General features: G+C 43.7%; 1 protein-coding gene across 4 annotated transcripts in view; it reads right to left on the reverse strand.

Annotated features, from left to right (window-relative positions):
- Positions 1-3,469: 3,469 nt before the first annotated feature.
- The window catches only part of PLS3 (plastin 3), an 84,699-nt gene continuing 61,738 nt past the window's right edge, over positions 3,470-26,430 (reverse strand). For all 4 annotated transcript variants that reach the window (XM_030576059.1, XM_030576060.1, XM_030576058.1 and 1 more), the window contains 14 exons: positions 22,199-22,362; positions 17,666-17,795; positions 16,859-16,991; positions 15,424-15,505; positions 14,574-14,739; positions 12,843-12,985; positions 10,764-10,859; positions 9,973-10,168; positions 8,921-8,999; positions 8,311-8,425; positions 8,051-8,184; positions 6,147-6,270; positions 5,639-5,763; positions 3,470-4,722 (listed from right to left, as the gene is read on the reverse strand). In XM_030576059.1, coding sequence (XP_030431919.1) covers positions 4,590-4,722; positions 5,639-5,763; positions 6,147-6,270; positions 8,051-8,184; positions 8,311-8,425; positions 8,921-8,999; positions 9,973-10,168; positions 10,764-10,859; positions 12,843-12,985; positions 14,574-14,739; positions 15,424-15,505; positions 16,859-16,991; positions 17,666-17,795; positions 22,199-22,362 — 1,820 coding nt within the window. In that variant the 3' untranslated portion in view covers positions 3,470-4,589. The remainder of the gene's footprint in view (positions 4,723-5,638; positions 5,764-6,146; positions 6,271-8,050; positions 8,185-8,310; positions 8,426-8,920; positions 9,000-9,972; positions 10,169-10,763; positions 10,860-12,842; positions 12,986-14,573; positions 14,740-15,423; positions 15,506-16,858; positions 16,992-17,665; positions 17,796-22,198; positions 22,363-26,430) is intronic.

The raw sequence follows: 26,430 nt of genomic DNA on the forward strand, positions 1-26,430 counted from the left end.
ATTTGTTTGTTTCTGGCCATAAACTTGTAGCATGAGATTGCTGGCTCTGGGACAGTCTTTGTTTCACCCACCTGGACAGCATCTACCCCAGCAGGGCCCTGGCTGGGTTTATAAACAATGGCATAATACAAACAAATAGCGAATTAATCCAGTAAGGTGCTTTTCTAACTAGAAGTTCACTTATGGAGGGTAACTCACATGCTTCAGCTAGCAACCAAACCAACCCCCACAACATCACATTCTAAGGCACGTTAGGAGCCAGGAGTTTTGCCCACTCGTCTCAGCTGGCCACTGATCTTCGAGAACATTTGCTGTAAACGTTCTGACTGATCAAACAGAAACGCATCTGAGAATGGCTTCTCTACGGAGGCACAAATCATAGCATTTATGGAAAGCCGTGTAACTGGAGCTGCTCAGGGATTGTATTCACTTCCCTGCCGTCTGAAAGAGGAACATGTTTTCAGTCATTCAAACCGAGCAGAGAGACAGACTGTGCCTAACTTCTGTTTAAGCTGGGATAGTCCAAGGCCTTTCGTGGCAAAACGGATTTTAGAGGTTCAGGGTAAGATTTTTCAGCACTGGGGATGAAACCTGGGCTCTACCTGTAGCATCCAGGAATTCTTTTCCGTTTTGCTGCAGAGAACGACAAATGCAGAGCGTGCTCTCCTCTGTTGGAAGTGCCTGGCCACATGCTGCTCCTAGGAGCACAGCATTGCAGCACTCGGTCTCCCAGCTTATGGCCGTAAGGAGAGACAAGCCCTCACTTACATGCTCAGAGTTTGGGACTCACTTTCACTTTTTCCACACATACATTCGAGACCGTGTGAGGCCCTCCTCTTGGCCAGGCACAGTTCCCACAGCTCAGAAACAGGCCTGGACCTCGGCAGACAGAACTCAGACCAAGTCTTCGAGGACTACGGTCTCTTCACCCACAACTCCCTGTTCTCTGGGCTTTGGTCTAGCCTACTCCTCAGTGATCATGCTGGATCCCTCATTGAGCAACAGACCTGGGATGTGTTGGGCTTTGCTGCAGGTCTTGTTATCGACTTCACCTTCTCAACATACAAAAAATGCCGTGACACACTGCCCCTGCTGGCAGTCTGCAGTCACAGCGTAGACTCGGTGATTGAGGATGCAGGGGAAATAAACCAGGATAGACAGACATCGGAGAGGAAATGCTCACACGATTCGTGCCCATGTACCTCACAAAATGGTGACATTTATCAATAGGTGCATCACACTTAACCATACGCACTTTGCTTCAAAAGCTGCACACATCTGCCTGGACATTTGCTGCTTCGCATGGCCCTTTGAAAGCAGACATGCTTCTTTCTTTGAACAGGTTTCTGGTTTCCCTATACATACAGCCCTGCTGTCTCCTTTACACAGATTATAAATCTGACAGGAATGCAGGCGGATTAACCACATTACAGGGATTCACTGGAGTCACTCATCTGCAGCTCAAGTCCAGAAGTTAATTCAGTACTTAGAGAAGCTGAGCCCTCAAATCATCTTTTGTGGGTGTGGATACCGCTAAAGAACAGCAGGAATAGAGAGAGAAAACCAGTAATTAAGAAATAAAAAAGACAAGACAGGATACATGTTTCAAAGTAAAAAATTAGAGAGGTTAGAATGCTTACTCAACTAGTCAGACAGCATTTATACCCACGAATACCTAGGAAATGCCACCTCTTCACAATTCATTAGCTAGAAGACATTAGCAGCATTATCACAAATAATTCCAGAGAGGAGTTGCAAAGGCTTCCTCATGACAAGGTCCAAGCATAATAAATGCGACTGCAAAGAACTCTTCCCAGATGACTCTCCAGGCCGGCTCTAAAAACTACAGTTACTTACAGCAAAAACGAAATCATCTGGACAGTAAAAATGTCGTCATCTTTCGCCAAGAATTGAAAATATTTGGACAGCCTTATCAGGCAGTTTACACAATAATATTCATAATATAAAGCCAGTATTGCAAAAAACCAAGCAAGCAAACAGCAGACTGCACACAGGGAACAGCCCTGACAGGGCACATCTCCCTCCCCTAAGACCATCAGGATGGCAACTTCAGAGACAAACCAGAACCAGAGGCTCTGATACTGGAAGTTAAACATGTAATCACAGATTAAGTGCATCACATCAATACTGCTCCCTATCACGATCTCCAAATCATCATCGCCTGGACTTCCCATAAGGAAATGTTTACTTGAGCACAGTACGCTCCATAGCAAAGCAAGGGCCTCACATGTTGCCAAAATTCTCCGAGCACTAGCGTGCAGCCTTAATTATGGATGAAAACTTACAAAAGCTAGAAGACAGAGGTCTAGGTATCTGTGTGCACTTAAACCACATGGCAGCTGGCCAGGCCTGGAGCAAAGATCTTCTCGCAAACAGCTTTGACAACTATTGATAATTAAAACAAAAGTTAGTCCAACATGCCCTCTGAACAGTTTTATATTGCACTGTGGAAGTGGGGCTATGGTTAATCTGTCACTGAAGTGATTCTTAAAGGCACAGACTTTAACCACTTCGTTAATGATGCTTTGAAAAGCTTGCATGAAGTGCAGAGTATCATCAAAAAAGTGTTTGCAAACTGAATTAACAAATTACATCCACGCCGGCCATGTGGATCAACATGCCAACGCTTGACCTACAACAGTATCCAGCCTCTGCTCAAAAGCCGGTTTCTTTTAAGGTCCCACAACATCAGGCTGCACAACTGACTTCTCCATGATGTTGCAGAACGTGTGGTATGCACCGTGCTGGCGATGTTACAGCTCCACCAACTCCTGTGAGAAGTTAGATCGCAGGGCTGGCCAAGCAGCTACCAAACAGGAGAAGACGGAACCAAAGCCCCATTTTACCAAACAGGAGAGGCCAGATCCAAGGTCCTGTTTCCTTTCTCCTTATTATTTGGCCTTATTACACCTTTGGGGTGAGGTACTACTAGTCCCCAAACAGCATTTACCCTGCCTCTGTGACCTATGAACTAGTTCCCTAATTCAAGAGGGTTCAGTGGTAGCTGTGACATCTCCGGAAGGGCACATGCTGGGTAGGCACACTGGAGTGGGGAACAGCCACATAAGATTTCAAATGGTTAGTGCCTTGAGTATCATTTATGGAAGGATCAAGGTGGATAAGGACACTAAAGTTGGATGAGATAGCATTCCCCTTGCAGGTCGTTTTAAACAAGAAACAAACACAGTTATAACTAACAAAGTTTTCACAAAGTAGCTAGTTTGAGATCAACCAATTACTGTCAACCCTCCTTGCTCCCAACATTACTGAGCAAAAGGGGAAGAGATGGAAAAAAATAGTTCTTACACAGCTCCCAGCAAGCAGACACACCAAAGGATCAGCACAAAAATCCCATAAGTCCAAACCACGAAAGTAAGTTGAAAAATGGAATGGTCAATAAGGAGAGACGGACAAGTGTGAATCAGATTAAATATGCAAAAAAAGATGCTTATACTTAAATGTTTTTATTTCAACTAATGCTTTGCCACCATATTACATCATTTGAATAGCTCAGAATAGCAATATGATCTCAAAATATAGCAAACAGCTTGCCAAAGCAAGAGTACATTAACTCCTATGGATACAGCTCCTTCCTTCTTTGGTGACACCACTTCCTGCATATTTGTAAAAAATAGTTTTGTGTCTCGGCACTTTGCAGTTCAGATTACTTAACCCTGCTGTTTGTAACATTTGCCTCTTCCCTTCACAACTGCCCTGCAATGTGTTATTCCCAACAGAATTTTAAATAAAAAAGTAATAGAAGTTTACATGCAGGATTTATAAAAATTATTTTCTAGGTGCACACAAAATTGAACCAAGATGCGTACAAAAATGCATTCATTTTGATTCTCAGATTTAATGATGCCATCAGATGTCCACTACTGCCAGAGAGGCTGAGTTTTATGGTGGTAGTCTCAGATATAGTCTATTCTGAAAGACCTTTAAATAAAAGTATCAAGAAAAAAAATGCTATGCTTTATTTGTGAAGCAATCAAAATATTTGTTATGTGTATAAAAAAGCACCATGTAGAGAGAACACTGCAGGAAGACTGATCTTCAGAAATACAATTTTCTCATTTAACTTTATAAATTGTGCTACAGATCCCAGCTGTTTCTGTAACTTTATGGTAACAGAGACAAGGAATAAAAGCTCAAACCCAGAACACACAAGATTTGACCACAAGATGCAAGTTAAACTGTCTTTTAGATAGAAAGTGAGATTTGTTTCTATTAAGATTCATGCCAACCACCTTATCAACCCTCAGAAGAAAAACACGGACTATCTGAGAAATAGGTCCAGTGCAGCATTTTTTAAGATGCTGCTCTGATATGAATGCATTTCCGTGAGCACTTTAAATCAAATTTCCTTTCCGGGAAAAGAGCAAATCTGTTGGTTAAAAACTCCTCTCCCTGAGAATGTTGTTAATGTTCTAGTCTTGCAAAGCAAAACTGAGAGTCCTTGAAACTTCAACAGTTCTTAGGCCAACAGCATTTCATCCCGGACACAGCTGATCGGCGAGTCATGCACTGGGGTGGCAGGCTGGGATTTTTGCTTGTGTCTCAGCATCTTACACTTTCTTCATTCCTCTGCCCATCAAACAGGCAAACACGGTCATAACCATCTTTGGTTTCACCTCCACAAGGTCCTCTGGAAGAGCATATACTCTGGCTCCAATTCTTCTGGCCATGGACACCGCGTACCTATTCAGCAGTCGAGAGAAATAAGTACGTGTAAATGTTTCAAATCCTCCCTTTACCTGAACTTGCTAGCCAAAGAGCCAGCCTTTGCAGCGTGATTTCAGTGATCACTAACACACAGTTTAACAACGAGGTATTAATTCCGATTTCAAGGCGTGATTGTTTAGATCTGGCAAGTAGATTTGTTTTATACATTCATTTTTAATGTACAACAACTGGTTTTAAAATAATCTTATTACAGAGAATTAGCAGTTTTTAATATACACGTTACTTCATATTTTGAAACTAAGTCCATTCTACAAACCGTTAATGAGAAAGTGTAATACATATACCTTGAGTTATTCACTGCATATTTAATATTCCTTAGAGATAAGTAAATACTAACCCTTACTGGTGAACAGTTAAGTTTCTGAACTATCTCCTTCTGTTCATGCTCCTTGTGTTTGCTTTCTATCAATATTCAAGCAAGCAGAGTATTGAAAGTTTGCTGTTACAATTATTACAGAATCTTAATGGAAAGCAAGTTTCAACTTTCCAGTGCAGTACTCCCACTGGAAATTTATTTTGAAGAACACTCGTGCTGATCTCACCAGGAAACAGACTCACCATAGTGACCCATGTGTCTAAGAGTTCAAATATCAAATATTGAGATACAGGCCAAGTATTTATTAAATCAATCTGAACCAAACTGGAGAGAATCTGCTCTGTTCACAGGACTATCTGCTAATGGAAAGAGGATCACACTGCTAGGAACTGTTCAAGCAGTTCCCTAGCCCTTCCAAAAGCCGGCATCACAAGAAGCCTGCCCTTCTGATATGCTAAGTGGGACAATGTCACTGGATAGTCCCAGTGTGGCAAAAGTATGAGAACATGGGTTTTGGAGCACACCCATCTGCAGCCGGAAGGTGAAGACACTTACATAGCATTATTCTGTTTGTCATCTTCTGATAAGTCCCCCGTCTTTACCAGATCATAGTTGATACAGCCAGGCTGTATGGCATCAATTAAATCCACCACTGCCAAGCTACTGCTGATAGTCTTGTCCTAGAAGGATACACAGTGACATACGGTGAGGATTCAGCAAGTCTGGCTTCTGATTCCACAACAGTAGAAATGATTACGGAATGGGTAACAAAACTAAGGGGTTTTTTTTAACAGTTACAAAATTGCTACTATCTACTAATAAATTAGTCCCCACAGGACCCTTTCCAAGCCAGTTACAAGGCCACATTACCATTATTACTCTTAGCTGCAAAGAAGTGCTTAGACTGTGCTAAACAAACAATAACTGGTTTGCAGGCAGTAAATCTCCACCCATGTCCCCCAACAGCCTGCAATGGAGTTGCCCAAGTCTGCGGCTAACACTGCAGCACAACTTTGCAAAGGAGATGCCAGTCCCCCTCCCATTGGAAAAAGGAGCCCTGTACCTTAAAGCTCTGAATGGAGGTTGACTTGCCAGCTTCTCTCAGTGTCCTGTTCACCCAGTTTACTATGATGTCATCATTTGCTTTCTGACCATCACCAAGGTCCTCAAGAACATTCAGGGTGTATCTGAGATTGAGTGGGAGACAGGTTCCTTACAGCGCAGGGTAGATATGGTTCAGGAAGAAAGCCATGACCTCAATGCAGTATAGGATTCAGCATAGGGGTGGGTGGCTACTGAGCAAAAACAAAGCAACCTACAATAGCAGGCCCATCTTGGGAGTCCTGACTTCAGCCTCTGTTCTATGTTACCTTTGGTGCACAAGGTAAGGGAAAGATTCTGTCTAACTTCCTCTCAATGTGCTCCACCAGTTATGACACCCTGAACAATAATGAACTGATACCGTGTATTTAGTCACTTTTTAAGCGTGTAGTCACCATCAGTTCAGATGAAGTTAGTGACTGCACTGTGATTGACATGGGTAACACACCTAAAGCTTTGCATTATTAAAAAGGCAGATAAAATTCTTTAGAGCTAATCACAGAAATGTAGGGCGAGTTGTGGTTCTCAACCTGCCGCCCAGGTAACGCATATGCATCCCGCAATAATAGGGTGAGAATCACTGGTTTAACCCATTCTTAAAAACCTCCAATGAAGGGGATTCCACAATCTCCCTTGGAAGCCTATTGCTAGTGCTTAACTACCCTTAGAGTTAGAAACTTTTTCCTAATATCTAACCTAAATCTCCCTTGCTGCAGATTAAGCCCATTACTTCTTGTTATCCATGTCCACTGAAGGCAGGACAATTGATCATGTCTCTTTGCCCTTAACATAGTTCAAGACTTAGAAGATTCCTTCTCATGCTTACTGTCTCAAGACTAAAGATGCCTCTTTAAAAAAACAACACAAAAACAAAACCCAAAACAACTTTCTTCATAGGTCAGTTTACCTAAACATTTTATCATTTTGGTTGCTCTCCTTTAGATACTCTCCAATTTTTCCAAATCTTTCCTACGTGTGCCCAGAAATGGACACAGAACTCCAGCTGAGGCCTTACCGGTGTCGAGTAGTGCAGGATAATTGCCTCCTATGTTGTTTACACAACACTCCTAATGCATCCCAGAACAACATTTGCCTTTTCACAACTGCACCACATTGTCGACTCATTCAATTTGTGATCCACCAGAACTCCCAGATCCTTTCCAGAATTACTCTAGCCAGTAATTTCTCAGTCTGTAATTTTGCATTTCCCTTTATTGAATTTCATCTTGTTGAATTCAGACCAATTCTCTAATTTCTCAAGGTCCTTTTAATTCTAATCCTGTCCCTGAAAGTGCTCACAACCCCTCCCAGCTTGGTGTCCTCTGCAACTTTTATAAGGATCTTCTCCACTCCAACATCCAAGTCGTTAATGAAAATAACATTCAGTGTTCTAGTCAGTAAGTGGCCTTATTTTATCTGTACAGTACATATTTTCAGTTTTGTATCTTACTAGAATCATTTAGAGCTGGGTTTAAAAAGCAGTTCTCCAGGAATTTATTATACTTAACTAGGTTTTTCCATTTAGTAAAGAATTTGTAATTAAGTTTTTCATTTTAGTGGGAAAAAAAATCCCACTTTGTTTCCTTTTTAAAAAAGAAAAGCAGGGGAGGAGGGGAAGAGGGAGGAGGCTTTTTATACCTACAATTTCAGAACAAAAAATTTAAAAGTTTCAAAAAACTTTGAAATTTGTTGCAGTCCCCACCCCCCCTTTTTTGGGGGAAGGGAGCGCAAAAATTCTAAAAGTTCTGAGCTCTAGAAGTATTTTGTCAGATCTCCGAGGGAGGGAGAGCCGTGAGCCTGGGATATACTATGTTGCACTCCAACGCTGCATTCACAATGTATTGATATTTTAAACGAGTTTTGTACCTCCTCATCAGCTGCCAGACTAAAGCTAGCGTCAGTGTTTGGTTTCCATCATTCAGATCTTGTCCACCAATGCCCACCAGAGAGAATTTGGCCGGATGCTTTCCCAAATCCACTGCATAGTTACAGTTTTCAAGCTTCACGCACAGGGGGGAAAAAATGTACAAGAACAAAAAAAGTTAGCAATGTACCTATAACGAGGCTTCAAAATTTTACATTTCTAACCCAGGCTTATTGTTCTTACAGGAACCTAAAGTTCTCACCTTCTTCATGTTTGCACCAAGCTTGGGGTACGGTGGCTTGTTAACCTTATTCCAGTCGACAGGAACTTTGATTTTTTCGTACAGTTGTAATATTACCAGTGCATCTTGCAGGTCACTAGGATGGATTAGCACTGGTTAGTCCCGGTGTTTGGAGAGTGAAGCACACCTTGACTTTCCTTAGGTTTACGTTTAACGTTATGATTATGTTACAACAGTGCAAAAAAAACAAGCAACCAGCCACCCCAGAGTAAAATATCAAACTTCTCGCACTTTCTGAGATGGGGAGATAAACTCCGGTTATCATAAGGCAAATCTAGATCCCAGTGCACCTCCAGAGTGACTAGCAGCTAATATAGTGACTAGGCTTGTAGTTTTACTGAGGAGCACCTGTTTTAGGTAGTTTTAATTTAAAAAAAAAGAAAAAGAAAGACATATCCAAGGCTCTAGGTGCCCTAACATATCATTAAAAACAATCAAAGATCTGAACAGGTTCAAATACCTATTTTACTTCATTTAAAATGCCAGGTTTCTTTTTTGGTCGATTAAGAACTGAAGTTGCATTCGACTAAAAGCCAACTGCTCTAGTGGAAGAAGGATGCAGAAGACCTACCCATACAGGTGGTTTACATGTGGATTCACACCGAGAGAGTTCATCCAGTTACGGAAGGTCCTTTCTTCACGTGTCTCTCCTACGTTAAAGAAGACAGACAGGGGGGAGGGACAGCTCAGTGGTTTGAGCACTGGCCTGCTAAACCCAGTATTGTGAGGGGGCCACTTAGGGATCTGGGGCAAAAATCAGTACTTGGTCCTGCTAGTGAAGGCAGGGGGCTGGACTCAAATGACCTTTCAAGGTCCCTTCCAGTTCTAGGAGATAGGTATATCTCCAATTATTTAATTTAATTTAAATTCAATTATAATGCCTGTACAGGTGCCTCTCACCAAACTGGAGAGAACTCTGCCTTCAGGACACCGAGCATCCCACCTGCCCTGACAGGAAATTCTGCACTGGGGTAGCTTATTTTTAAGGCTGAAAAACAGTTGCCTCCATAACGATTCATAAAGGACCCACTTATAGGGCAGCTACCTGGACATCTTTTTTCAATGCTGAAAGATCTAACTAGGATTTGGGAAGTTAAGGAGTTTAGTGTCAATAAAATGGACTATGATGTATGCACCATCTGTAAGAGGTGCACTATCTCAGGTGAGAATACACAGCAGTGAGAGTTTAACATTAATAATAAATGGCTGAGAACCAGGCAGCTCAGTACGTTCCGTGATTCCTCTGAAAGCAGCGTTTCAGTGTTGCAGGTAACCCGTCTACACATGGGTTCCTACCTTCCCAGCCTCTCGGCACTAGCGTGGGGGTTGAGAAGTCTTGTTAAAGCACATTATATGTGATTCTACATTTAAACTTCAGTGTAGAGCCTGGTATCTGACCCCTGTGCCAATATGCAAGACGGGTTGGTCACATGCACACACCACATGTAAAATCCATTGGTAAACAGCATCGCTGAAAATGAAATACCACAGTGCTGCGTCTTTCGTTACTACCACTTTTAAAAGCCTGATGGCTCAACAGAACACTAACAGCCTTTTGTGGTACAAAACATTTCCATTAGGTATTTTTCCTTCAAACATCACGATAGGAGAGACTTTTATTACCTTCCAGTAGTGTCCAGTCGATGTCCTGATTTTCCGGCTTGGTAAGTGCCGGATACCTGTTGAACAAATTTGCAACGAAGGCTAAGTTCAGTTTGGGATTACCACTGACAACATCGGCCGGGGTAACAAATTGTCTGCAGCCCAGTCTGTCTGCCTGTTGAAGCATGTATTCTGCTCTCTTCAAGTCATCCTTCTCCTGTGGGGGGTGGGAGGGAATAGAAGCATGAATAACCAGCCGACTCTGAGGATATCACTCGACTATAAAAAGCAGGAACTTCTTCCTGACCACTGCCTTTGCTGGACTGAATACACAAGTCCACCCGCTTTCAGGAGGCATGGGGCATTTACTAACCAGACTGAATAAAAACCAAGCAATGAACAAATATTGTAGTAATAAGCGATAGCATTACGGATGCACGGGTCACCCTCTACCTGCTTTGTTAGAAAGCTCCACTCTCAAGCTTTAGAGTAGCCAGCTAGAATAATAATTAGAACTCGTGATTCAGCATGTTCACTACTATATCACCAGGCATAAAGGCGACTGAATCCTCAGACATTTGGCTTACTCCAATTGTTGCACTGGCTGTTAATGCCCAGGTCTAAACATAGCCTCATTTAACTATACCAGAAATGTGTCTCTCTCTGTTTGCCCACTGATATCTTATTGTTCAAAGTCTGACAATCACCAGGTGATCAAGAGGCCATAAGCAGACTGCAAAGTCTATACCCAGCTTTCAGTTTTACAGCATAAGGACAAGGGAAAAAAACAGACAGACTTACTGAGTACTTACATTGAAACCAGACATGTTAATATCAATCTGCGGCTCTCCTTCTTTCTGCCCCTTTGGTGCAATTTGGTGGAGGAGATGGAAATAGGCTCTCGAATCCTGAAATGGATTAATTGGCATATTCAGCTCTCCTACATGATGCTGAACGCACACGAACATTACATCACAGACTCGGTTAGTGTCTGTACCTTGACTGAATTACTGAAGTCAGTTAGCTTGACAGACAAGAAAGAACAAAGAGGGAAAGGGCACCACAGCAGAAATCCCGGAGGCATGAGAGGAAAGAAGAACAAAGTTAGAAACATGAAACCAGTATTAGAACCATAAACCAGCATTTAAACGGTTAGAATAACGGGTCAGTATTGAATGTTTTACACCATCACAATCAGCTAAAAAAGGCAAGTTGGAGGACCTGGTCTTAAACAACTGCCTGCAGAGATCCAATAGGCAGCCCATGTTTATTGACCTCTAGAGTAGCTTCATACTCCTGATGACAATTACCATATAAATGTCTCAGGCGTATAGGCACCTCCTCCCCACCTCAAATCAGAAAGGGATCATTCTGCAGGGCTACAACACAGTACAGAGGAGAGAATGTTGTTGATCTCTTGAATACATGGAGCCTGAAGGTTTTTCTCGTTGCATCACATTTACACAATGCAGGGTTTGGGTTTTTCTCTTAAAGCAGATCCCGAGACAAGATATGAGCTTTGTGTATTCACAGGAAGGTTTTAGCCATTCCAGAGATGATTTGGGGGTACAAACCTTTTGTCTAGTTGGAAGTGGGGGGGCGAGGAGGGGAGGGAGGGAAGGAGGATACAGGCCTGATTTTGTTTTTTTGAGAGCGAGCTAAAAAACAAGAACCAAAACACTTTCCCTTACTGGGACCATGAAGTGTCCCACGAGATCCTACAAGCTGGGAGCCTGCACTGAGCAAAGTGGTCTGGGCAGAGCTTTTGGTGGAGTTTTTCTAGTTTTGAAAATGCGGGGGGGGGGGGGGGTTGAAAGTTTCTGTGACATTCTCTGCACCCCCAACCAGCCTTCGGCATAGATTTACTCCCTGCACCAAAGGATGCTCCCTTTAGGCAGAAGGGAATCTTGAAATATTTTAAAAGTCCCATAAATCTCTTGCTTCTAACCCCCCAAACCGTAGGAATGTCCCTGGATTCCAGGCATGTTTGGAGCCCTTGCTGTATAAAGTGCACAAGAAGTCACATCTGGGAGGGCTGCTAGCTGGAAGGAAGCCATGAGACCAGCCACTAGCAGGCCCTCTAGGAGACACGTCTTCTCCCACCTACCACCCATTTCACCAGGCCTCCTGTGAAGAGACAGGACTAGGCCTCTCTGCAGTGCCATCTCCGGTAAAGTATCAGTATTTGCTAACAAGAGTTAGCATTTCCATACAGTTAACGAGCTCTCCACTGCAGAACTGGTCAAAACATTGTGAAATATTTCCCCATGTTTTTGGATGAGTTCTAGGCCGGTGCTTCCTACGGACCCTTGAGAACAGCTTCTGAAAGAGAATAGTCTTGAGAATGTGCCTTTTAACCGCATGAAAGCGTCCTAGGGATGTACTGCTTCCCCGTTCGGGCAGTAAAAACCCTTCAGGGTTTTTGAACTGATATCGGCAGCTTTTGAAGATGAAGGCACCATAAACAACAAAGACACACCAGACTAGGTTTTATGGCTGGATAATCAGTACCAAACCAATAGGATTCAAGGGCAGAACCCCCGAGTATGCTAGTCGCCATTTCTCTACTGTACGAGGACAGGGTCAGCTCTTATATTGAAGTAAAGCAGCCCTGGATCCTGCAAACACTAACAGGTGCTTCACTTTACCAACCTGAGAGTCCCCTTGAAATCAAACTCAGGGCCGTGAAGTTAAAAGAAGGTGTGTGTTAGCAGGATCAGGGCCTAACTGGTTAACTATTTATGTAAGAATTCAGGAGAGAAGTAAGTACTGTCCAATCAATCGCACTCTCTCTCTCTCTCTCTCTCTCTCTCTCACACACACACACTTCATCCCAGCAACCTGGCTCAGATGCATCTGGCTGCTCCTCACAGAAGCAAAGCTCCAATTACCTTGATGTCGGTGCTGAAGTTATTGATTTTCTGCCACCCTGCATTTTCCAAATGGAAGTTTGCCCATCTCAGAAGCAGCTCTTCTGGGGACAGTTTCATAAGATCCTCCAAAGTCTCACCATCGCGAAGCAAGGCAGCCAGAGCTAGAAGAAAACAGACATGCAGCAAGGGAAGTATTGGGTTAAAAAGAGGCCTTCTTCTAAGTTACAGTTACAGCTGGCTAAGGAAATTTTCACCCAAGTATATTTGGACAAAAAATTACAGACCATATCAAAGTTTTTCTCTCTAATAATTTCTGATTCTGATCCTTCACCCCCCTAAAAATACATACATTTGTTGATCAGCTCCAGTTACAACCCTCCAGGCTGAGACCATTTAACTGGTTTATTTGGTACACGTCGTTCCATTTTAAAAATCAGTGTGTACGTGATTTCACATATGTTTTTGTGAAAAATGACAATAACTACAAATACACCACTGCTGTAAGTCCATTGCTGATGGGTGTTAGGGAGCAGAGTTGGAAATTCTATGCCCAAATGTTACTTACATTGGTAGCGATGGGGGAAGAGAAAATGTAATAAAAAGGCAATCAAAGTCACACACAAGCCTTTGTGTGGCATGGTTAGTTCACAAGGATCCAGAGCTTGTTGACTGGTGGGATCACTGGCACCGATAAGTCAATAGTTCATTAGCAGCTACGTGTGGCAGGTATCCCACAGCATCACTCCACTGTCATTGACAAGGGAAAGGAAAGCTAAGCTACCCTACCGAAAGGTGCCAGGGGAATTTAGGTGGTTGAAGATGGGAAACAGACAACGTGCAGTTATTTGTGATCCAAACATCTTCTGAAGTCTCTCCCTAAGAGTCAGCATTTCGAGCTCTACCAAGAGAATGCCACTCGCCAGATCACCAACGCCACTGCCTGCAGGGAACGGGCTCCCCCAACTTCTGGTGTGCTCCAATTCTGGCTCACTTAGAAGAGCAGATGATAGCAAAAGTCCATGTGCCATAACCACCAGACGGCCAGAAATTTTGCTTGATTTAACATCCAAGCCAGTTTTAAGATTATGGTTTAAAGATTACAACTTTTATTTTAGTCAGCTGGCTACATATTCAGTAAGCAAGATCTGTCTTGTAACAAACTTCTCCAACAACCAGAGAGGTGCATCAGGACATAACGAAAGAGAGCGCTAATGTACTTGTTCTTTGATGCTTGGTGTTTTAGAGCAGGGAGAACACTAGCATCGATACTCAGGTGATGCACAGTGGACACTAATAGACCTGGCTGAATATTTTTCATTTAATCTTGACAAAAAAATGTTTTGTGAATATTTCCACTTAAATGAGAATGAATAAATGAAGACTAGGCACAGCACTTCTGAAAGGTGCTGACCCCTAATCAAAATGATCAGTAAGAGAAGTCCCTTTGCATAAAAGGGGAAGAAAATGAAGCATAGATTGGCTGGATGAGAAGAATGTGGCAAGAAGGACCCCCAGCTGAAAGGCAATGTCCCTCAGGCTGAGCAATGCTGCTGAAACGAGTAATTCCAAGCCTCATTCCCCCTCCCCACGGGACAGTAATGTGAGACACTTTAGGCAGGGTGACCAGGGGCTTTGTCTTATATAAACAACCTATTACTCCCCACCTCCTTCCCAATTCACACTTACTATCTGGTCACCCTAGGGTTACGCATGACTAAGGATAAACAATCATTTACACTTGGTTACTACCTTCATTTCTGCTGAGTTCGATGTCGGCAAACAAGCCAATCTTAATAATCTGCCAGAGAAGCCCCAGCACCAGATGTGGTTTCCCTTCCCTCAGGTCCTCTGCTCCAATATTGACAACATGACACCCAATGGCGGAAGCGGAATTCAACGCCAAGTTCAAGTTTTCCTGTAAACAAGACAGCTAAATGAGAGGTCTCGCTGCCTTTTGTTCAGTGCGGACAGCTTGGGGACTTCCCTGCTTTCAGTAGAAGAAACCTTGCAGTTTTAGAGTAACTACAGCTGCATTAGACTCCAAGGGAGTTTTTAAAAGGAACTCTCATCAAGGTGGACTGAATTAGACCCAAGGGTTTAATTTCAGTCTCTGGTTTTTAGTTTCAGCCTCTGAGATTAAGATTGGAAAATCAATGTGTTCATTAAAATGTTGTGTGCACACACACAGGTATATAGTTAGTAAACAGATACATACCGAATACACAATGTTGTGTATGCTAATACAAACATACATGCACACTTATCGGCCTCCCTTCTGATAATAGCAGCATAAATCTAGAGGTACGTAGACAGCTACAGTGTTACAGTAAAGCCTGTGAAGGGGACCCTTAGCAGCTTTTAGCATTACATCATTCCTCTTGCCCTTACGAATATTTACAGAACATTGCACTTTGCAGTAAGATTTCCATCTAATGCACAGTACAGAGATTCCTTTAAATTATTAAATACAATTAAAACTGATGTCTGCTCTAGACCAGAGTCATGAATTAATTCCATGGGTCACTGAATTCATCTCCCCTCACAAGCCCTGCATGATTTCAATCTTTGTAAGAGGTAATGAAATTCTGTTGTACCATACCTGAACTATAAATGGTGTGAGTTTTTTCTTGTTGATTGCTCTTTCATCAATTGTATCCGGAACAGAAAGATTGATCATTTTACTGACAAAAGACAAAAATATTCAAACACCATTAAGCCTAACACAAGTTGTTGCAAATAAACAGAATAATAATGAGATGTGATCAGATACTTTGTACTCAGTTGTTTACAATAAAAGGTTTAGGTTTGTAATTTATAGTTAAGCCTGATGAAACTTTACATACAGTAACAGCCATCACGGAACTAGCCCAGTTGCTTGAGTAAAAACACATGAATTATTCACAATACCGTCAGCAAACTAGCGAAGAACCATTGTTCTGCTGTACGTTCTAGAGTGAAGATTTATTTTCTTCCAGTTTAACCACATTATGTGGTTCAGCATACTTAGAAAGGAGAGACCTTGCTAATATTAAATATGAATGGCAAAATAAAAACTCAGACAGTGCAGACATTCAGAAGAGATGGCATATGAAGTGAATTCACAAAAGGCTCAGAATGGGTTTTTCTACTAGTCAGCAGGTAGAGCAATGCTTCAGGCATCTCCTGGCACGATGAATCGAAGCAGACTTTTTGTTTTACATTATAAATTATTCCCCACTTAGTCCTACTTCTATATCACACAGGGGCAGGTGTCAAAACAAGGCAGGTAAAGACATCATCAAAGTGAAAAAAGGCAATGCCTAACCTACAACAGATCTTCAGCCTTTTGCTACAGTGCCACTGGAATACCATTTCACTGTGCTTTTAAATCTAAAAGCCGTTTCTACAGAGTAAATATGTAGGCTGTTTGATGGCCCTGGAGAGTAGACGCCAAATTTTGCAGTGAACAGCAGAGCAAGTTTCCCTACTAATGGGTCCCACCTTAGTTCTAGAGCCTAATCCGGCTACTATTAGAGTGAATGGGAAGTAGAGCAGGTATTCAGAGATCCTATTGCTAGACACATTCATCCTTAGCCTCTGTTGAGGCTTCTAACAAGGGACATGAGAGTGATTTGAGATACAGGTATGTAAGGAAACTGGACTGATGTCAGAACATGCCCCCACAGGTCACTGTTACACATTTCTGTGCATCCATGAACGTAGCTGGGTTTTTGCAGGACAGACTTTTCCAAAGTCACTCCTAAATTTTGCTAATACAATATCCAAGCCTCTGAGAGGGAGCAGGGAGAGGTAATTTACATTTCAAAGAGAAGTGAGAGTCCACAGACAATATAGAACTCCAGTTTCCCCCATATCATCAAAAGCTGGCATCAAAGCAAAAGTGCTCTCTTGCAGTGAAAGTCTGAAGTGACTACATACCCCTTTTTATATGGGCAAAGAATTCTGTCCAAACATACAGGGTCAGAAAAGCAGCCTGGATTGAAGAGCCAAGTCCTAATGACACGACTTCTGTAGAAAACAGACTTACGACTTACCATAGTACAATCCCATCTCTAACAGCTTTGAACAGGTCATCTGTATTTGGATTCATTGGAATAACGTGCCTGCAGTCGGGATCGTTTTCCAAGGCTTTGTTTATCCAGTTTACAAAGGCATATTTTTCTTCCTCTGAAACAAGTGCAGTCGTAAAGCAAATGCAGGCTTTTTACAGCAGAGCAGACATCTGAACAGTGCACTGTAATTAGTGCACTAAGTTTTCATTTTATTGGTCACAGGGCCCAATTTGTGCCAGAGCTTGCCAGGGCTGAGCCCCGGCACCTCTGGGCGCGGCAGTTCAGAGCCCCGGCACCTCTGGGCGCGGCAGTTCAGAGCCCCGGCACCTCTGGGCGCGGCAGTTCAGAGCCCCGGCACCTTTGGTTTGCTGCACCAGTTCTGAATGTAAAAAAACAACTTGAGCTCTGGCACCTAATTGTGTGAGCCCCAGCACACCTATCATAACAAGTGAAGCACTGATTGGTCATAAAAGTCAAATTCCGAGCTCTTTATCTTCTGTAGCGGTAGAGGGTTTGCGAAGTTACAAGTCACTCACTGAGCTGGCTATAGTCAAACGCAATACAACTATATAAGCAAAATGAGAATGCTAGCAGGACAAATCTAACTCAGGAATGTGGACATACACAACCACTCAAACAGAGCTAATGTAGCATCGCTCTTCTTTCAGTTTGACTATTCAGGGGAAAAAAACAAAACATATGAGTTTGTTTTCTGCCAGTTCATTAAACTTGCTATTTCTAGGGTTTGGTCGGTTTACTCAAGAAAGCATTTGAATGTCAGAGTAATACCTGAATAAGAATGTTGTGTTCCTTCGCTGGAAAGCTCAGACGTTCCACCAATAGCACAAATTCCCTCTTTTCTGTTGATGGCTTTTCTGAAAGTTTTAGCAATATCACTGCTTTTCAGCTCTTGGAAAATCTACAGTTCAGAAAGTTTTCTTTAGACAAACATTCATTTAATAAACTGGAAAACACGTGTTTAAACAAACTTTGTAGTATAATCAGTAAACATAAGACTGGTCTAGCAAAATAATGCTGGATTTCAATTTACTATGGGGAAACAATGTGATTCCATTAGATTTAATCAAATCAAGTAGTACAAACACCTGCTCAAATGAAAGCCTTAAGAAGCCAGTAACTTACATACATTTATTATTTTAGTTCGGTTTCAAGAGGCCACCAGAAGAGCTCAAATCTCTGCAGTCTGAAAGCAAGTATACATGCATTCTCGATGTGAGCAAAACAATTCAGAAAGCTGTTGCACAATTTTAACCAGTTTGCGTCAGCAGGTGTCTTTAGTTCATACAGATGTGACTTTGTCCACATCCCACAGAAGACAAAAACCTGAGTTTTTTAAAGCACATCTGAGCAAGTGTAAAATAGTACAGCTCTAAGATGGACTGCAGCAGTGACTTTCCTACCATATTAAGCTATTGCGAGGTAACAAACTTTTCAACAGACCAAATCAGTACACGCTCTTGACGTTTGAGGTTAAGAGAGAATCTTCTGCATGGAAAAGCTCATGCTGGGATTTCTTTGCAGATATTAAATGTACTGTCTATTGAGCTAATTATTAGGAAAGAAAAACTAATTACACATCAAGAAATCACCATCATCTCAGAGGTTACCTCTGCCTGTAACTATCGTAACTAATCAGCTGTCCACACCTCCATTAGCTCACCATTTTGCTCTCCTCGTGCTAGTCCCTGCTGAGCCCCACTCCTGTTTGTATCTCCATGTGAGCTTATAGCAATCTCTGTATCACACTTTGTATCTTCCATGAAATATTTGCCTAAGTGAGACTCAGCCATCCTCTTGGGGTTTTGACAATCATGCAGTTTTTCTGCACTCTTACTGAAAGCTTCCCAGCTGGCACATCCTCCTGGAAAAGCACCCAAGAGCTTTCAACTCCAGCTGCTGCTCCGCAGAGGAAAGCTCTCCATGCAGGACAACTTTGCCTCTTTCCCTGGTGCATTAAAGATACATGGTGTCTTCTCATATTTCCTTTTCCTCTGTACACAGTTACAAGGTACACACATTTCTCCCTCTGCCCCAGCAGTAATACTGCATCCTCTGCTTCTCTTGTGTAAGAGGCACAGTTTTGGCACTGAGGAGCTGAAGATAAGCCCCGTTTCTTGTAACTATCAAGCCTTGTTCCCAGTGTGGCACAATTCCACACACCAAACTGGAGCAGTAGCGTTAGTCACATACTGTAGCTAGCCTGCCACATCCTGGCTAATTCAAAGCTGCTACTTCAAGGGTGCCTTATTATGGGCAACACAGATTAACAGAGGGTAGCAGGCCAGTCTCGTCAGGATTTCAGACCCATCCAGTATTTTGGCTTAAATCTAATGGCTACTCCTGTGTGCAGCTCTCGGCAGCCTTGCTAAGCATTTCAGAATTCCAAAGGCAGCATTTGTGGGCACACTGAATGCAAGCCTGGAGAACTGGGGTAATGTCAGAATCTCAGAAGAATGCTAGTTATGGAGCATCTTTCTAAAAGTCCTAAGGCCTGGGACTCTTGGTGAGGGCAGGGAGAGGAGAAAAGAAAGAAAGTGCACGTCAGAACATCTCTACTCAACCGTTCTCAATTGGTTTCGGCCCTCCTGAAGGGATTGACTTCTGTCTTCAGCAAGGGGCACCTACACCCACCGTTCACTGAAATGCTTTCAATATTGTGTAGGTGTCAGCCAGGCTCACATGGTGCTCAGGGCTCTGCCTGGAGACTCAGCGGCCAGGCTCAGGTAGGGCTCGATCTCAGATTTCAGTGCCTGGTGCTCATGCTCCTTCCTGCCCCCATTGCTCACTATTTTTTTTAATATGGAGATATCCCTATCTCATGGAACTGGAAGGGACCTTGGAAGGTCCAGTCCAGTCCTCTGCCTTCACAGCAGGACCAAGAACCGTCCCTGACAGATATTTGCCCCAGATCCCTGAACTCACAACCAGTGAGCTATTCCCTCCCTCTAGAACTTCTCTGTTCCTTACTGGTCTCAGCAATCCCCCTTCTTCTGGTACAACCTGTAGTGTGATCCTTTGGCATGGGCAGGACTAAGCATTTCTCTAGTAGCCCAACATGTTTTTCAATGTTTTCTTTATCTGCAGCTCTGGTTGCAGAACACAACTCTAAGCCTGTTTTAACCGGGCACAGAGGGAAGCCCCCAGTAGCAGACTGACTGTAGCTAGCTGTGTCCCCATTCCCTGCTCCTTAAAGCCCTCTGCACCAGAGACATGGCCAGTCAGCACAGCATTAGACACCAAACTGAATCAGCTCCTGCTGCCACCAGGATGGGGTAACACAAAGGTGGCATTCAGCAACATCGCCCATCGCTCCTGCACCAGGGACTGCTTGGCTGGACCAGAGGATCCAGGCTCCGCGGGGTTAGGAGTGAGTTTGTGCCACAGTTCTTTTTATTACGAATTTGGAAACGTGCAGCCTCACACAGTGAACTATTCAAACGGACCCTTTTAAATCCTCTAAGAGCTGCACTTCAGATGGCAGGTTTACTATGACAGTTCTGCAAACGGGTTTGAAAAGTAACAAGCTGCTCACTAGATGAATTACTTTCATTTTAATAAGTTACCTAGGTGTTTTTTTATTTTATTTTCCATAACCAATCAAGGAGCTGCTCCAGTATCCTACTGTTGAAGTCATTCAAATGAACAAGGCTAGCCAACCCTTTATTTTAAGACCGCTTTTTGGTAATGAAATCTTGGTCAACCTCAGATAAGTCTTCCTCCTCCTTCATATTTTTCCCCAAGTAATTATACTGAAACTGTAACATCCCTCTTGCTACACCTTTAAAAAATAAACTTCATAAGCAGAACTGTTGCTAAATCTGATGGCCTTCCCACAGAGGTTAGTTGCTGGTAGGAGATCTTCATATTATTAACATACGAAATTATTAAACACTTCACTTATGTGGATGAGAATCTTTTAAACTGTGTTCTAGTGCAAGTTAGAATTATGAACCAGTGCAAACTGGCATTTGAAACATGCACCCAACATGCAAGTGCTCACAAACTGCAAATGAACTCCAACTTACTATTCTGCTCCGAACTCAAGAGTTCAGAGGGTCTGAAAACAACTGAGGAACAAAAAGTTGAAGCTAAGTTAAAAGAAATCAAGAGAAGTTGCACACACAAACAGCTGCCCTTCTCACCCCACACATTCTGTGGCATTGCTGTCACAACATCACCGTCTGAGTGTGAAGAGGGTACAGTCTTTCAGAGAAAACCTTTGCTAGAAACTCCACACTTTTTCCGATCCCTTTTTAGTCAAAGGCCAGATTCTAGATTGGTATTCCAGATCCTCCTCCTCTGCACTCCTTCTCAGAAGGGAAAAGCAGGCCAATGGTGAAAATTAAATCAACCAGACCAGAACTAATCTAAGTGTACCTTATAAACCTGCCTCCCATCCTCATTTGTAACAAACAGAAGATTCTCAAGTGATTTGTAGTCACATGCACTCGAGGGGTAAGAAACTTTCCTTCCTTCTGCTCCACTCGTCTGGGGAACCAAGCATTCACTAGCCACGATCCAGGAACAAGAACAGGATTTAAGGCTTGTCTACACTTAAAATGATCCCACTGGCATAGGTAATCCATCTCCCCGAGGGGCAGTGGCTAGGTTGATGGAAGAATTCTTCTGTCAACTTACTGCATTCTACACGGGGACTTAGGTCGGCTTAACTTCGACGTGCAGAGGTGTGGATTTTCCGCACCCCTGACCAACGCAGTTATGCTGATCTAGCTTTCTAGTGGAGACCAGGTCTTAGCAAGATGGGAAGCGGCACGAGCGCATAGATCCCATCAGATCAATTCTGGTTTGGGTTGGGGACCTAAACAGTGTTTGGAAAGATCAAGTCGATTTCAGGTCAGTATCTTCTGACGTTTGATAAGTGAAAGAACCTTTCCCTCCACTCAGAAAACAACACCAAGTCACCCTAGAAAGGAACAACCCTTCAGCCTCTCTAAGGCAGACAGTTTTCATACTGGGAAAGTTGGGAGACATTTTCTGCTCCATTCCTTCAAAAGTAACCCTGCTTTTTCCCCTGGGAAGGCCAGTACTTTGGTAGGAAAGGCTGGGCCTATTCAGACAATGTTTCTAGAAGCACTAAGCATTAACTTCAAACAGTTTAAAAAAAAAATAATCAAACCCTAATACAAGGTAGACAGTCTGTGATTCTGGTGAATGGAATGAGAAGTAACACCCATTATTACCGGACTTCATCTAAAGCAGTTCAGACTGTGAACTTGTCACAAAACCCTACAGCAAAAACACGGTTAGCTCAATTGCAGGGAAATGCAGAAATATACTTACAAACACAAATTCTTCAAAGCTAATCTTCCCATCCTTGTTCTTGTCACTGTCAATCATAAGATTCTGAATGATCTCTCTCACTTTGTATCCTGGGAGAGGCAGATTAGCTTCCCTGAAGAGTTCATGCAGCTCATAATCACAAATGAATCCATTGCTGTTGAGATCTTTACATAAATGGGGGGAGAAAAAAGGAGAGAATTGTAGAAACAAGTTAATCCTCCTGGAAGTACACCATTGCTGTCACCAAAATAAATTAACCCCAAATCCCCCAACATGTTTTACTGAAATGTAAAATGGGTCTGCCCATTTGTTTTGTAATTTCTGTAAGGCACAGAGATGCGATGATACTGAACATGAGATAAATATCCTAAGTAATCTACTCATTTTAGATCCACATCTACCTACGTCACACAAACTTGCTGTTCATAACTGTAAACTGGATTCACCAAGAATGTGAATTAAAATAGAGGGAACTAAGGTTGCCCACACTGACAGGAGCAAGCTGGCACAACATCGTGTTTTTTTGTGAGACCCCTCATTCCGTGCGTGACAAGGGTGAAACCTAGGACTTGAATGCAGTACCTCCAATGCATGGACTTTAAATTTAGCAGGCAAGCACAGGCAGTGAGGCACTGATCCTGCACGGACTAGCGGGCTTGGCATTACATGCTACATGCTGACTTCAGACTTGACTTGAAGGGATTGCTCACCATGCACAAGGTTTTGTATTGCATAAGTCTTTGTAGTACCAGCACCCATGTCTTGTATGACTCATTTTAAAATATTTTTTGAGTAAGAATACACATCCTAAACACCCCCCTCTAGTTTAAATTACTGGTGTAAGATCCCATGGCTTTCTGAATCTAAAGAGGTTTTTTAAAAAATCCAATACAGAACTGATTAATCACTTTGGTAACATTTCCATTTACTGTGAGCTGCCAAAGAGTGCTATGCAATGACATTTGGCTTAATAATCAGCTATCAAGTTATAGCACCACTGGATATGTAGTAATAGGATTAAGCAAGCACCTACTTGGGTAAGGAGGAGGAGACTGGGACAAGAGACAAGATTTTCAGTTTATCTATTGCCTTTTATACAAGTGGATCCCCAGTATTTTAGTGTCACACAATGCCATGTAGCAAATGTTTTCCCTGCCGCTGAAATACAGGTATGTGTGGTGTTGCAGGTCAGAACACACACCAACACACCACTCAACAGTTCAGGGACAAGAAACAATTATCCTGCATCCCACAGAAATCTTAAGAGTAGTTTGGATCAGCAGAACAGAACTGTGCAATTTAGAATTTACCAAAGGTGCTGGGTCTAGTGCCCCCTACGGGTCTCATCTGACAGACTGCTCCTCCACCACCAACCCTGAGGGAATGTTGGCTCACTGGCGGAGTGAAGAGTGCCACCTCCTGACTCACTCGCCATTCTTCCTCGTTGTGCACTGGTTCTCTTTGGAACCAGTTTGGAAGAACACAGCGTCAAGTGTACAGTGCCTGCACAGCCTAAGTCGCTGAGGCCAACAGCAGCCCCACGTCGTTAGCAGACTGTGCCCTACATCAATGCAAGGTATGGGGGAGAAAGGTTAATCTAGTTCCTAGGGGATGGGGCCACCTCTCCAGTGACACCCTGGATGGCACTTAGACCAGGCCTGTATAGAAGCTGAGCTGCTGGCCATGTGGAATTAGGAGTTGGAAGGAAGGACTTCCCTCTCCAGGGCTGTCCACCGACCTCCTCAGTAGCAAAAGAATCACTTAAGAGCCACAAGCACTCTCTGAAATAGCAAAGGGCCTTGGTCCCAGAGAAAATGGCCAAGACCGGCTAGCCTTCTAGAGACAGTAGCTGCTCTTGTTAGAGAGGGAAGCAACTGCCCCATCACTCTTTCCCTCCTCCCCTCCCCCAGTACAGGCATTAGGGCTGTCGCCCTTAATTCTTTTCCCTCCACAGCTCTGCAGTTACAGCCACCAGTCACATCAGCTGTGTACTGCCAAGCCTGCCTCCCCCAGAGAGCTGGTCTGCTGCAGAAAACAGAGACCACAGCTCCTAGCAGTTCTGGCAGCCACAGGTATTTTCAGCTGGATTCATCTGTGGGAGTCAGACATGTAACTTCTTATGCCTTAAGATCAACAAGCACACCCTTAGTCTTCACTCCACGTACCCTCTCCGGGAAGAGAGCGGTGCTTCAACAAAACGTGCGTTCCAGTCCCAACGCAGTCGCTTTCCTACGAGAGCCCAGAATTTGAACAGCCTGCCCCAGACGCAACATCTGTCACGAGAGCACATTCAGGCCTGGTCTACAGTACGCGTTTATACCGATTTTAGCAGCGTTAAACCGATTTAATGCTGCACCCGTCCATACAACGAGGCCCTTTATATCGATATAAAGGGCTCTTTACACCGATATAAAGGGCTCTTCTGTACTCCTCCCCGACAAGAGAAGTAGCGCTGAAATCGGTATTACCATATCGGATTAGGGTTAGTGTGGCCGCAAATCGACGTATTGGCCTCTGGGCGGTATCCCACAATGCACCACTGTGACCGCTCTGGACAGCAATCTGAACTCAGATGCACTGGCAGGTAGACAGGAAAAGCCCCGCGAACTTTTGAATTTCATTTCCTGTTTGCCCAGCGTGGCGCTCTGATCAGCACGGGTGACGATGCAGTCCCAAATCCAAAAAGAGCTCCAGCGTGGACCGTACGAGAGATACGAGATCTGATCACTGTGTGGGGAGACAAATCTGTCCTATCTGAGCTCTGTTACAGAAGACGAAATGCCAAAGCATTTGAAAAAATCTCCAGACAGAGGTCACAGCAGGGACTCAACACAGTGCTGCGTGACAAGTGTAACAGAAAGCCAAAAAATCAAATGGACGCTCATGGAAGAAGGCAGGGGGTACCGAGGACTCCAGCTGTCCCACAGTCCCAGCAGTCTCCGAAAAGCATTTGCATTCTTGGCTGAGCTCCCAATGCCTGTAGGGTCAAACACATTGTCCGGGGTGGTTCAGGGTATAGCTCGTCAATTTACACCACCCCCCCCCCATGAAAGAAAAGGGAAAAAAATCGTTTCTTGACTTTTTTCAATGTCACCGTATGTCTACTGCATGCTGCTGGTAGACACGGTGCTGGGGCACTGACCAGCAGCATCCTCTCCCCTCCCCTCCCCGGTGGCAGACGGTACAGTGCAGAAGGACTGGTAGCCGTCCTCGTCATCAGCCTGTGAGTGCTCCTGGCTGGCCTCAGGTGAGGTCGGCCGGGGGCGCCTGGGTAAAAATAGGAATGACTCCCGGTCATTCCCGGCAGATGGTACAGAACGGTTGGTAACTCTCCTTATCATAGCAACTGGGGGCTGAGCGCCATCAGCCCTCCCCCCCGCCCCTTTCATGTCTAAAGAAAAGATTCTGTACTGCCTGGACTATCATAGCAGCGGGATGCTGGGCTCCTCTCCCCCCCACCATTTAATATCCTGCCTGGACTATCATAGCAGCTGGAGGCTGCCTCCCCCTCATTTTATCTCATTAACAAGTCAGTGTTTCTTATTCCTGCATTCTTTATTACTTCATCACACAAATGGGGGGACACTGCCATGGTAGCCCAGGAAGGTTTGGGGAGGACGGAAGCAACGGGTGGGGTTGTTGCAGGGGCACCCCGTAGAATGGTGTGCAGCTCATCATTTCTGCGGGATCTGACATGGAGCAGCTGTGCTCTCTGGTTCTCTGATGCACTGGCTCTCTAGTACACTTGCCCCATATTCTAGGCAGGACTGACTCTATTTTTAGACAGAACATAAAGGAGAGAATGACCCAGGGGGTCATTCCCATTTTTGTCTTTGCGCCCCAGGCCCACCTCAGCGAAGGTCAGCCAGGAGCACCCATGACAGCAGCAGATGGTACAGAACGACTGATAACCGTCATCTCATCGCCAATTTACAGTGGCACAGCAGACGGTACAGAACGACTGGTAACCGTCTCTGCTACCTTGCAATGACAAATGAATGCTGTTGTGTAGCGCTGCAGTACCGCTCTGTCAGCGGCATCCAGTACACATACGGTGACAGTGACAAAAGGCAAAACAGGCTCCATGGGAAAAAGGGCATGAAATGATTGTCTGCCGTTGTCATCACTCATTCCTTCCTCCGTAAAAGCATTTACCCAGAATCACCCGCGACACTGTTTTTGAACCATCATGCACTGGGATCTCAACCCACAATTCCAATGGGCGGGGGCAA

This window comes from Gopherus evgoodei, chromosome 9, assembly GCF_007399415.2.
Source record: "Gopherus evgoodei ecotype Sinaloan lineage chromosome 9, rGopEvg1_v1.p, whole genome shotgun sequence".
Lineage (NCBI taxonomy): Eukaryota > Metazoa > Chordata > Testudines > Testudinidae > Gopherus > Gopherus evgoodei.